The sequence below is a fragment of the Phalacrocorax aristotelis genome, chromosome 3, assembly GCF_949628215.1.
Source record: "Phalacrocorax aristotelis chromosome 3, bGulAri2.1, whole genome shotgun sequence".
Taxonomy (NCBI): Eukaryota; Metazoa; Chordata; class Aves; order Suliformes; family Phalacrocoracidae; genus Phalacrocorax; species Phalacrocorax aristotelis.
The window spans coordinates 38,753,635-38,766,602 of record NC_134278.1 but is presented as its reverse complement, the minus strand read 5'-3'; the positions used below and the strand labels follow the sequence as shown (position 1 = coordinate 38,766,602).

The window sequence follows — 12,968 nt, the reverse complement described above, 5'->3', positions numbered from 1 at the left end:
CGAACTGACGCCATTGCAGAGCGTTTCGAAAAAAGTGTCTGCAAAACACTGATCTTATAAAACCACTAAAGATTGGCCTAATTAAGGGTCACCTAAAGATATAGTTAAGAATTTCTGGAAACAGTTTTGTCTCCATCCCTGCCATAGCATGGTCACATCCTTTACTTCGTAAAAAGCTTGGTAACTTTTTCTGTGTCCCCTCTCTGTACTCAAGGAATTGGGAAGGAGAGTGAACAGGATTCTGAGCAACTGCTATAAATCTGTGTTGGTATAATAAAATTGCTCTTATTTTGTGATTCTAGAAAGCATCTCGGCTTTTGGATGGGTGGTGAATTTCTTCGTATTTGTATTTTCAAAATATTTTTTTACAAACAAATAGCAATAATGCTGCTTTAGGGAGAAAATATTCACTTTTTTCCTTGGATTCTTATTTGTTTTTAATCTGACCACAAATCAGCTTGCTGCCTTTTTTTTGTTTTTTTTAGTCTCTGAAACATGCAGAATATGATTTTTTTGGAAATCAGTGATAGCCTTGGGTTCAAAACAAATACTTTTATCTGGTTCTCTCTAACTATTAGAAAAACGTTTTAAAAATCAGAGATTTTTTGATCATAATTTCCTATATGGGAGAAATATTAATATTTTTAATGTCAAGCTTCACAACGTTTAGAAATACTTGAATTACATCAGGTTGCTAGCTTTGCTCATCTCCAATATATTTAGGAAGGAGGAGTCATAAGGACAGGGTGGAATTTTCTTTAATATATGAGTTGTGGGGTTGTTTTTGTTTTGGTTTGGTTTTTTTACCTCCTCAACCCCTGCCTGGGAATGGACCAGTACCAGAAGAAGAATTGACACTTGTGTTGCCAATCAAAGCTGTTTATCAGAGTGGAGGATGTTCTCTGCTTGACATCCCCTGGGAGGAGGCAGGATTGGGATTCATGGTTTAGGAGGTTGAAAATCCCCTTGGAGAAACTAACCTGTTCCCTTCCCTGCTGTGGGGATGTTAGAAAAAAAATATCTGAAGATCAGTTAAAGAAGTCCTAGGTACAAGTCCAGGATTGCAGTGCCTGAAATCCCGCTCACGGGTGGGATTGGCTCAGGCCATACCTGCCTGCCCTTCGTCAAACCCAGCTGGGGCAGAGCCGGGTGCCCTAGCGCTCCCTCTCCACACCCGGCTCGGATTTGGTGTGTCTGTTAAAGAGTTTTTGCTACTCAAGTGCAGTCGGTGGCTTAAGGCAAGTTTGCATGTCTTAGAAGCCATGCATTTCTTTTACACAGGTCTCAAAGCTTGTCACATAGTAGCTGGTTGTAGTCATTGCTGATGTAGATAAATCTGAAATAGTGGCATAAATTTTTCTAGCCTTGCTGCCTCTATGCAGGCCAATTATTTCAATTATTTCAATTGTTTTGATTTCCCCCCCCCCCCCACCCCTGTAATTTAAAATTGTCTCAATGGAAAATTACAAACTTCTGCAGTATAAGCCAATCTACATAAAATGTTTCTCTATGCAGTGTAAGACTGTAAGTTATTATTCTAGTGTTACAGCTGTGCTTCACCGTGCCCACAGTTGCAATGCGTTCCTCCATTATGGACACAGAGCCTGTATTTTACGCCAACAAAAATATTTACGTGGAGAGATTGCATTGGTTTGGAACTGACTTTGGTATCCATCATGACCTTAGATGTCATTAGTTTTTAACAGCTGTGCGGTTTAATTGCATCAAAAGTTAATTAAAAGAAACAGACCTAAAATAAAAATGTAGAGCACGTATAATTTAAGATTATTATTCTGTCTTACGTGTGTGGTTTGATTTAAAATACACACTACATGTTCAGCAGACTGCCATTTGAATAATTAGGAAAATTATACCTGGAAGTTATGTTATGACCAATTTAACGTTAAGTCAGTGCTGTCCTCAGAAATCAGAATTTCTCTGTCACAAGCGTTCACCTTTTTAAGATTTAATTCTTTTTAACATTAACATCGGATGTTATATATTTGGTACCTGGAAATTCCAGTTCTTGAAATCACATTGTAAAGAAGGTTTGGGGTTCGTTGTTGTGGTTGTGATAGGCATGGGGCTTCCAATTCATTCTCTGACCAAGAATTCGAAAAACTGCACAGCTGAATGACACGTAATAGCTCATACGTTGATATCATATATCTCAAATTCTGACACTGTGTGCAAGCTGTAGAAAACCTCTTTCATAATGTGAAGTGACATTTGCTTCCAGGTGAAAAAGACATTCGGATTTTTAAAATAAAAGACTTTTAAAAAAAATTCCTATTAAGACATATAGCGTAGGGTTATGTGAAGTATATTTTTTCTTGCAGTATATTCAGGATATCACCTTTCTGCTACTCAGTGGTAAATTTACATTGGAATTGGTAAGCTTTCGAGTAAATCCCCCACTGTAGCTTTTACATACTTTTCCATGTGTATATACCAATACGTGTATGTACGAGCATTCTTCTGTTTCATTTTTTGCTCATTACGGGTTAAAAAAAGAAATCCATTCTCACCATGTTCCTGGGCCACCAGCTCCAGGTGGCCCTGCTTGAGCAAGGGGTTTGCACCAGACGACCTCCCAGCCTCAGCCGCCCTGTGCTGCTGGGACCCTGTATCCCTTCTCAAATATACCAAATGGTTGCTTTTTTCAAAAAGGCTCCATTTCTCCTTCACTAGAGCCTTTCCCTCTCTTTGCACTGCCTGCCTGCTACAGCTGCAGAGCGGGGCAGCGCGTGTACAAAGCTTTGAAAAGCCCATTCATGGCAAGGAGAAGGAGCTCCCATCTCTTAAAATGGGGCTCTTTCGAACTACCCACGGCCATAGCATTTGCCTCACTAGCAACTGAGATTACACCTTTTAGATCGGATCTTTACTCTCACCTTTTTTTCCCAGTAAGTGTAGGAGAGCGGAATGGATTTATTTTTTCCCTGGCACTCTGTGCAGTGTTATTTGGAAGACTGGCTGTGTTAACATGTGATTTCTATTATGCTGTGTATTGAGAAAGATGAATTTTACTTTTACCACTTCCTAATCTTTTAGTCCAGAATGAATAGCTCAGATTTTAGGATGTGCTGCAGAAATTCTTCCGTTCTTGTTTGCTAACTTTTTAAGATGAGGTAGGGAAAATGACATAAAGGAACAGCTAATTCTTGATTACAAATTTTATTTTTTGAAACTTTAAGTAACGGACAAATACTTCAGTGCTGTAAGCCATTTCTCGCTAATTTAAATTAAACTACATCCAATAAAAATGAAGGTCTTGTTCCTCATGTTTGGGGGCTTTTTTTCCCCTCCTTTTTTTCTTTAATTGTTCCATCTGCTGAAAGAAGACTCTGTGCTCCAAAGCATTTATAATGCGCCAACCCTAAAAGGCCGTGGTCTCTAGGATCTCCTTTGATATATTCATGCTCAGTCATACAGTTTACAGTAACAAGTCAGGCTAAAGAATCTTGGGCAGAAAACAAAGACTTGATAAAGAACAGTATATTTTGAAATTTTACATCTACCATATATTTACATTTGACTCGCCTTCCCAGAAGAGTGGAACAAAGTGTTTGCTGTCACAGCAGCTGACACTGCTTTAGAAAAATATCCTCTGTTAAACTTGATGTGGTGGTTCTTCTAGGAATTTGGGGGAAATAGAATCGGTTTTCAAAATCAAATCTGTGAACAATGTCTGTCTTATTCTGCACACAAGGGATTTAACCTGTGCTCTGAGGGACAGGGAGGTGAAGCCATTTCTCTCCTTCCTATAGTGATGACAGAAAAGCAGCAAAATTCTGTTTCTGCTTCGTAATGTCTGTGAGAAGTGGTTAGGCTTTGGCAGATGGATGTGAATTGCATTTTCATTCTTTTCAAAAACTCGAGTCAGTATTCAGGGTGAAATTTAAGGTCATGCTGTTAGTCAGAGCAGTTCCGGTTAAACAGATCCGCTATTCACACTGACGGTGCCCCCCTTTCAATAGGAAGGAGTAAGGGAAGCTGCTGACGAGAAGTGATGACAGCCGCTGCCAGCAGCAGTGATAGTGCGTTCAGTGATCTAATAAACTGGGTTATTATCCTTTTTAGGGTCAAATGGCTGAATAAAACTGATGTGGAGTACTTTTAAAACACCTTTTTTTCTTTCGTGCAAATCGTGATTTGTGAGAAATGCAATATTTAAGCCTCTATATATTGCCATTATAGTCTGTGTTCTGAATCACCCTCGTAATGAACATACAGGTAATGATAACTCATCCTGTGTGAATAATCAACGCAAAATGTTATTGACATTCAATGTAGTGTTTTATTAATGTTTCATATTTCATTTATTTTCTTTTTCCTTAAAACAGAAGATGGTATTGTAACAGTTTGTAGAAGTATCCCAACTGGTAATACTTAATCATAGTCCCTTTTTCTGGCTAACAGACCTAGCAAAAGCACATCAGCCATGAAGATAAGCAAGGTCCCAGCATTCCTATTCATTATCAATCTACAGTGTTTCATTTTGTCTCTGTCACCAGAAAGCGGTTTGAAGAGCAGCTTTCCTGGTGCTCTGCGTAGCCCTCTGATGAGGGCAGGGTGCTGCAGTGGCCACAACTTCTGTCTTCAAGAACTGGAGACAGGACCTTACAGTGCTCCAGCTCAGCCTTTCCAGGGTACCACATCAGTGGTCTTAGGAATAAGCCATGTTATGTAGGCTTCCTCCTCCTCCTCCCCTGCAAGCACAGCTGTGTAATATAAAATAGAAGAAAAAATTGGCATCCAATGAGAGGATGGGATTTTTTTATTGCCAGTCATGAGGATTGCTTGGGAGAGTACCAAGGGAAGCTGAGAGCACGGTCTGACTTCTCTCTTTTGCCATTTTTGGTCTTTGCCAATTTGGCACTCACCAGAGGAAGACTTAATTTCATCTGGGAAAGAAACAAGCTGGCTCTTGGATACTGTGGGGTGGAAGTGTCTCAGCCCGACAGTTGTTGTTCCTGAAGCTGTGCCTCAGAGGAACCATTTTTTAGATACTTTTTTTTCTATTTAGAAATGAGGAAGAGAGTAAATGATCTCAGCTCTCAGAACAGCTAATAAAAATGACTAAATAACTAAAAATTACAAACTTGTATGGTCTAAACATTAAGTGGGCTGAGAACAAGGTGTCCTGTATTTCTGATGATTGAAGGGAAAAGTCATAATCAAAAGCACGTAACAACTTTTTAGTTCTAAAGACACATTTTAGAACTGTTCAGGTGGATTTACCTCAAAAAGTGACTTTCTAAGGAACTTTCTAACTAAAACGTGTTATTAAATTTTACTAAGCGTTACCTTTTTTTTCTGAAAAAGTAACCATTTGTGAAACTCATGATCCTACTTATAAACCACAGATTCAAACCCAGCCTTCAACACCCAAATGATGTCTTTTAAGGAGAACTTTACCCAGTACCAGGCTTCTTACTACTTCTGTTCTTTTGGATCCTTAGCTACATGTATTTGAACCTTAATGGTCTGTGTGCCTGCAATATAAATACCTGTTCTGAGCATCTCCTTGAGTTTAATGTAGAGATTACTGCATTCTCAGCTTTAAGCTTTGTCTTGCTTATGAGAAAGTACACTTGTGAATAGCAAAAGTACATCCTTCAGGGGAGCTGCACATTGAGGGCAAATATCCAATGTGCAGATTCTGGGCCAAGAGCTTTTGGAGGGCTGGTCATACCTATTTCACACTTCTTCTGAAGGAAAAATCAGTAGCAATGTGAATTCTCCTCGCAAAAGCAACGAGGTGGCTTGTAGACAATTGGAGTTAGGGCTGTGGCGATCAGGAACAGAATTGTAGGAGCCAGCAGATCTCCTTGGAAGTTCTTGCAGGCTTCTCAAAATCATTTATGGCTTCATCTTTGGTTTGCTTGGGTCAGCCCATGGCAGCCGCTGCCTGGAGAAGGAAGAATTCAGTTCTTACTCCTTGAACTGAAAAAGGGGCAGCCTGCTGTCGGTTCTTTGGAATCTCCCCTAAAAAGACATATTGAGCACAACTTTCCTGCTGACATCATCTACCTCACCACCATATCCCCATCCACAGGATGTCTTTATGGGTTCTGTGAACTTGTTGAAAACTGATGAACTTTCTCAGTTGTTTTTTTTTTTTTTCCCAGTATTTAATGGATCCAAGTTCCTTGCAGGAATAAAGAGTCCGACTGTCTTTTTTTTGGTCCACCTTGCACCTGGGCTTTAGTGACAATGATAGTTTGTGAAAAATACAAGCTTGTTACCTGAATTCAGTAATCCATAAAAGAAGGCCTTCCCCCTCCAGCAGGCTTTGCTGGGGAGAAGGACTAACTGATCTCTGGATCGGAAGAGCCAGATACCAGGCCCTGGTGACTAACTACAACTTTCTTCAGCGTGACAGAAGCTGACAGCTGGAATCAGCAGTGCCAGTGATTCGGCTGCACGGTTGTGTATAGATTTGGGTGCTGCAATTCAAGAAAGATAAGAAACAAATGGATACAGTCCAGCAGAGAGAAATGAGTGCTAAGTGTTTTAGAAAACATAACTTTCTGAAAGAGTGGAAGTATTGGGATTGTGCCACCGCATTGCTGGAAGAGGTTGGGACACCTTTAGTCTTCAAATATAATACGTGTCTTGTTGCAAAGAGAAGAGAACAGGTTTTCCAGTGGTAGATAAGACAACAGGCCAAAATAGAAGAAGAAGAAAAAAACATTTATATTTGAAATTTTCAACAAAAAGTATATTGAAGCACTGGAATAGCTTGCTGAGGAGATCATACGGGTATTCAAGAGAAGACATTAGGAACAAGTTAGACAAAGATGTGTCAGAAGTCACAGAGGTATGGTTGATCCTGCCATTGTGAACAGGTTTGGGCTAGATACCTGCTGAGATCCCTTCATTGTCCTACTTTTTATTAATAGGTGTTTCTCATGATGAGGATCAAAATCTTTCAATTCAAAGACAGACAGGTATCTTATTCGGTTTGGTTCTGATTTGGAGAAGAAAGGCCTCCACAGGCGAAATCATAAAACTAAATGTTAGGCTATTTCCCTGTGTGGCATAACTCAAAGACAGATTTAAAAGGTACTTCCAATGTTTTAGGTGTTTGTAAGCTGGAACCCCTTTCACAGCGGGCTGGAGTCCTGAGGGCTTTCAGATGCAGTAGGACAGTCGGTGTCTTAAATAAGCTGGCCTTACTCTTTCAGCTAGCTTAGCTTCTCTGTTCAGTTTGCTCTTCTACTCTGACAACCTCCCCATGAGAAGTAAAGTTTTTAGTCTAGTATTTTACTGTATTTGAAGTGTATCTATTTGAAGAATGAAACAAGTATCTTAATTTTCAGTATCTGGGGTCCTTCAGAACGCTTCTGTCTGGGCTCTCACACCCTTCGTTTCTGAAAAAGGTCATAAGCAATATATTTTGTAATAGTTCAAATGCCCCAGACATTATGCCTATCCAGTAGATTCAATCAATCATATTTAATGTTACTCCGAAGATATTACCACTCACATTTAATTTTCATAAGAATAAAATAGAGCAAACTTCAATTCCACTGAACTTTTTCTTACTACCCTAAGTACGTGAATCTTTTAGCTGAAAGACACTGTGGAATTATATAAAATGTAATGCTTTGTAATTATTTCCAGAATAACCAAATATATTCATTTTTCTATTTCAGGAACTGCATCTGTGGCTGTTGCAGGTCTTCTTGCAGCTCTGCGTATCACCAAGAACAGGTTATCAGATCACACAGTGTTGTTCCAGGGAGCTGGAGAGGTATGTATTTTTATACATCAGGAAAAATTGTACTATAGAGATTTTTCTTATTATTTAATCAAGTTATATGTATCCAATTAACAAGAAGATTAAATGGGTAGAATGATCACTAACACCTGCTGAAATTTTGTTCTTAAATCAAATGTGAACTTCCTGAAAAATCTTGGATCATCAGGTCAAGCCTCATATTTTTCGTAAGACATTTTGCAGAGATCTGTTCTCTTTTTAAAACTTCAGGTTTTAGCTCTTCAGCTGTACATTATTGAACTGCTCTTAATATAAACAAGCAAAACTTTTTGGACAGATGAAGAAATATATCAGGCCACCTTAGAAAAATGAAATAAAGTATATTTACCAGAGTCAGTGTTTTAGTAAGAAGCAGTGCCCTCTTGATTTTTCCTGCATTAAATACAGTTTTTCAGTATTCTGTATGTTGAGGTCATCCATTTCTGAAGACTTTTGTGCACATTATTTTTTGATACTGATTTTTCAGTATAAATTTCTAAGCCACTGACACACAAGTGAAGATTGTACTTGTCTACAGTGTGGCTAGCTGTCATCTCTTGTATGACGTCTACAGCCCGATGCAGGCTTCTTAAAAATACTATTCATGGTCACCAGACCCCCCTATAGGTGCAGTATACTAATCCAGCTTTGTGTAATACTGATATCTTTAATTTGATTCAATATTTGGCGCCACTGAGATCGGATCTGTACTTTTCAGAACGACTTGCGTCCATATCTGGCATGGCAATGCCTTTGCACATTAAGACTGTCCATCTCCCTGAAGGTCCTTCCCCTGGTTTTGCTCTGTGTTCAACAGACAGACGCGTGTATGGTTTAATGTTTGTCTTTTCATTGGTATTCAGCGTGCCAGTTGCTGCAAAGATGTCATGGTAGATATCATCCCTGCCATGGGAGCTCATTCCTGATAAAACTACTTATTTCTTAAGTGAAAAAGGGGAAACTCACTTGATTCTCAGTGAAACTGAATAAGGAAGAACAAGAAACTGAATCAACCCCATAAATATGTGTATCAGATGGTAATCAGAAATACTGAGTGGTCTGTTGGCTCATTTTGTGGCCTGTTTTTCAATCTGTACCTGTAGGACATTTGATCTGTTGGATGAAATATTATAAAATCCAGTAAGGATGATTCATGTTTCAGCAAAATATTGATAAGTGGATTTTTCTCGCCCCTGCTTTCACTGGGAGCACAGCCAAGTCTAGAGTTACAAAACACATGAACAGTAGGTAAAAGGAGACTTACATTCTTGATGGACATTTTAAAAAAAAGATAAGACCAAAGAAATCTTTTAGAACTGCGTTTCCCTTTCTGGCACGCCGAGTGTGGTTTCCTTTAGTTTTAAATTAAAAAAAAAAATATCTAATGAACAAAATAAAATTTCAAAGAAGGAAAATATTTAATGTATCCTGAGATGATTGTGTGGAATAAGTGTTAGCTTTAGCATTTTTCATTAGAGTTTAAACATTTATTATGCTCTCTACACTGTAAATGCCAGCTTAAGATTTATCTATACTATGATTTATCTATATGATTTAAGATTTATCTGTACTATTTGTCTACATTATGGTTTCTAATTACCAAATGATAGCAACAGTTCATTAGTGTTTACTTTATGAAAAAATAACAATTAAGTTTTATTGTTAAATAAAATTCAGAAACATCTAAAATAGTGGGTAGAGGAAACAAGCGAGCAGGGGCTTTCTTTCATTTCTAGTTTTGTATAATACTTTTCTTCTCTTTCCTTCAGGCTGCACTGGGGATAGCAAACCTCATTGTTATGGCCATGGAAAAAGAAGGGGTATCTAAAGATGCAGCTGTCAAAAGGATATGGATGGTTGACTCAAAGGGGTTAATAGTAAAGGTAATACAATTTCAATTTTCTCATTCCTTTAAATATCGTGACAGTTATTTGCAGTCTGTAGATAAAGGCAAGCACCTATTCTTTGTGAAAGCAACTACAATTTATGCCTCTTGACATAGCAAGCTGTTTTTCTTTTCTAAAGTGTATTAAATGAATGACAGACTGCCACGTTACTTCAGGGTGTGGCATGATTACGCTTGGGGTTCCTGCTCTGTTTCTATTAGGGATGAGCACATAATGAAGAGAATTTTTCAGGAGTTCATTAAAAAATGTGTAAGGAAAGAAATGTTCAACTTGTGGGTTTAATATTTCCCATGTTAATGCCACTATTGTTTGTTTGCACAATCTTGCACAAAGACGCATATAGATACATTATTAGGATAGCATTCAAGGATTTTTCTAAAGGAACGAAAATATTTTTTAAGAATATTTTACTGGTGTTGCAAGCATGTCATCCTCCAAGAGCTGAGATATATTGCATCAAAGAGCCTCTATGCACAGTGATACAGCTCATGTTGCAGATGTTGTGGTCTGCAGTGCTATCAACACTGGTCAGAATTTGAAGCTGCTGAGAGACTTCGTCAGTCACCCTTACCTCATTCCCTCTGTGTGCCAAAATAAAGAAACATATGAATTCCATGTGCCAGAATAAAGAAACTGGTATGTTTTAAAAGGTGGTTATGCATTTAATAGTTTGTGAGCTACTTAAAGAAATAGATGAGAGGCCAGTTGGCTTTGCTTTTTCACCTTGCCTGTTGGTTAGCAGTACTTACGGCCATCTTCGTTGGTAATGAACTCTTGTGCAGTGTTCTTTAGCTATCTAATATTTAGGATCTTTTGTAGTTTGTATACCTTTGCGTCAGGAGCATGCACTCTGCAGTCAATATCTGTGTTGGTTTATTGAACAGCACCTTTCACTCATACTGTTAAAGGGAAAATAGTAAGATCATAGATGTTGAGATGGGAAAGTATTACTATGGTCATCCTGGACATCCCTTGCCAGAAAGCACAAAAGCAGCCTGATCATGTGCAGAAGAATGCTGGTATCTGCTACTGTCTGAGACACAGATATATTTTTTTTCTGGCATATTTTTGTTTGCTTGTTTTAATGAGTGTTTTTAATCCTTTTGGTTTTCATCTAATAATCTTAAAGTGCTTTTTCATCCAAACACAGATGACTGAAGGCTTGTGTATCTTTTGTGGCTGTTGAAACCTACAGGATGCCTAAGAAGAATGGTGTGTTGCACAGTATTCTCCACCACAGAGACTGGGATTATCAAATAGCGCAATTGAACTAAAATAATCGCCTAGTGGTGTTAAGGAAACAAACTGACAGGGGCAGAAGTATAGGAACTTCACAACCCTGAAGCAATAAGACAGGTCTCAGCTGTGTGTCCATCCAGCCAAGGTGGTTAACCATCCTTTCTTCTATCCTGCTCGTTTCCTTTTCCTGCTTCTTTTACACCTCTTGCTGTTAATTTGCTAGTCAGCCGAGAAATTGGGTTGTTGCTCTTGGTACGCAGCGATTAATTCCTTTCACAGTTTCTAAATTTTTAGTGACTCGATGGCTGTATTCTGTCCTCACCACCTTCTAGCTTCAGCGCTCTCAAGTGGGGCCAGAACCAATCAGTGTCTTACACAGCCTCTAAGTTCCTTTCCTCTGCTTTTTCTTCTTGATGGAGCTTTAATTTGGGTTTTGTCCAAAAAGCAGTCCACAGAATTTCATGTCCTGCCCAGAGTATATTTGCGAACTGTTCATGATAGCCAGACATAACAGCTGTCTGAGACAGATTAGGACTGAACTTGTGGCCAGATGTTGACACAAGCAGTGGGAGCCAACTGTGCGCGTTTTGGGTTGCTGCTGGTGTTCCTGGAAGACGTAGGAGCACCAGTCTCCCTGTCTGGCTGTCCTGGAGGGCTTGAGAACGGGTGGGCGCTTACTGCTGCGGTGTGTTTGAGTGCAGAGTCTGCTGGACCTAGAAGCTGGAGATACTTCAGTGCGAGGCCTGAGCTGGGCATAAGGAAACCTGTCCTTGGTCTAGAGCTCTGTGGTGCTCTCTTGGCTTTCTTCTGCACCAAAATGTCCCGTTCTCCCCACCCCTCCCCTCAAAAGAAAATACCATGAATACCATGTAATCCTCTTGAAGCTTGATATTTAACTGCTGGGAAGTCATATGTACAGCAAGTAAATAATTAAGATGTTCCTTTTCCTTTTTTTCATGCCTGAGAGAGAATGCTGTACTTTAGGTCTGCCTAGGAAATTTTTTTGTCTTTAGCTGATTGCAGAAAAGTGCTGCAAGACTTGAAAGACTTTTCAAACTCTTAGAAATGAGATAAGAGAAGTAAAACGAGGAGGATTTGTGAGAAAGCTGTGCAATGGGAAGGACTCTATTGCTAGAAACCTTTTCATTATTGCAAAGATAAGATTTGCCAAGCCACAGCATAGATCACCAGTTGACCAAGTTTTGCATAAACTAAACTGACTTGTATTTCTTACTACTAAGGAGGTGTATCAATGGAAACCTGTTCAATAAGAGTCCCTTAAAATTTGCCCCATCAAAAACTACCAGATCAAAAGAGTTTTACTTGAAGCAGGGAGACCTTTTCAGTCCTAGAAATATTCTCATTCTGTTGCTTTAGCAGTATGACAAATAGCAGACTCTCTGAAGACTCTGCAATTACTTTGTCCAACTAAACTAATTTTTACATCATTCTTATTCTGTGCTGTCCTTCGATCATTTATTTTGCAATCCACGATTATAGATTCAAACATCGTTTCTCCTTTAATCTACTTTCTGTAGTATTTTAACCAGTGCAAACCAAAGAAAAATAACCTTGGACTTCTGATGACCTGACTGCAAACAGTTTCTACCTTTTTCTTCTTCCCCCACCCCGAAAGCTGCCACGAAGTCACTTATCAGGCTTTTGTAGCTGATTTTTCCTTTGTGGCTTTTTAATTGTACAAGTGCAGCTGTGTTCTCATTTTCCTGTTAATATTTTTTTTCTTTTCCCCTGGGAACCATCTTTTTGCATTAAACCAAGTCTGATGACCAACTCTTCTGCTATGTTGTGGTGAAAGAGCTGGTCATGAAGGCTATGTTTGTTATACTGTCTGTAGTTGTGTTCTCTACTTCATTCTAGAGACCTTATAATGTTGTTCATGTTGTTTTAGGGTTCTCGAGGTGTTTTTTAATCTGTTGGGTGTGCTTTCACCTTTCAAAATTATTTTTTTTCTCCAAAGGTGGGTGAGGAAAGTTTGCAGATCGCACCATTGGAATTTTGCCAATTGAACTGTATGACTTGACTCCTTGAAAGAG

General features: G+C 38.9%; 1 protein-coding gene across 1 annotated transcript in view; it reads left to right on the top strand.

Annotated features, from left to right (window-relative positions):
* ME1 (malic enzyme 1) overlaps positions 1 to 12,968 on the top strand; it is a 184,057-nt gene that overhangs the window by 144,371 nt on the left and 26,718 nt on the right. The window contains exons 8-9 of the mRNA XM_075087175.1: positions 7,665 to 7,762; positions 9,538 to 9,651. Of these exons, the coding sequence (XP_074943276.1) occupies positions 7,665 to 7,762; positions 9,538 to 9,651 (212 nt within the window). The remainder of the gene's footprint in view (positions 1 to 7,664; positions 7,763 to 9,537; positions 9,652 to 12,968) is intronic.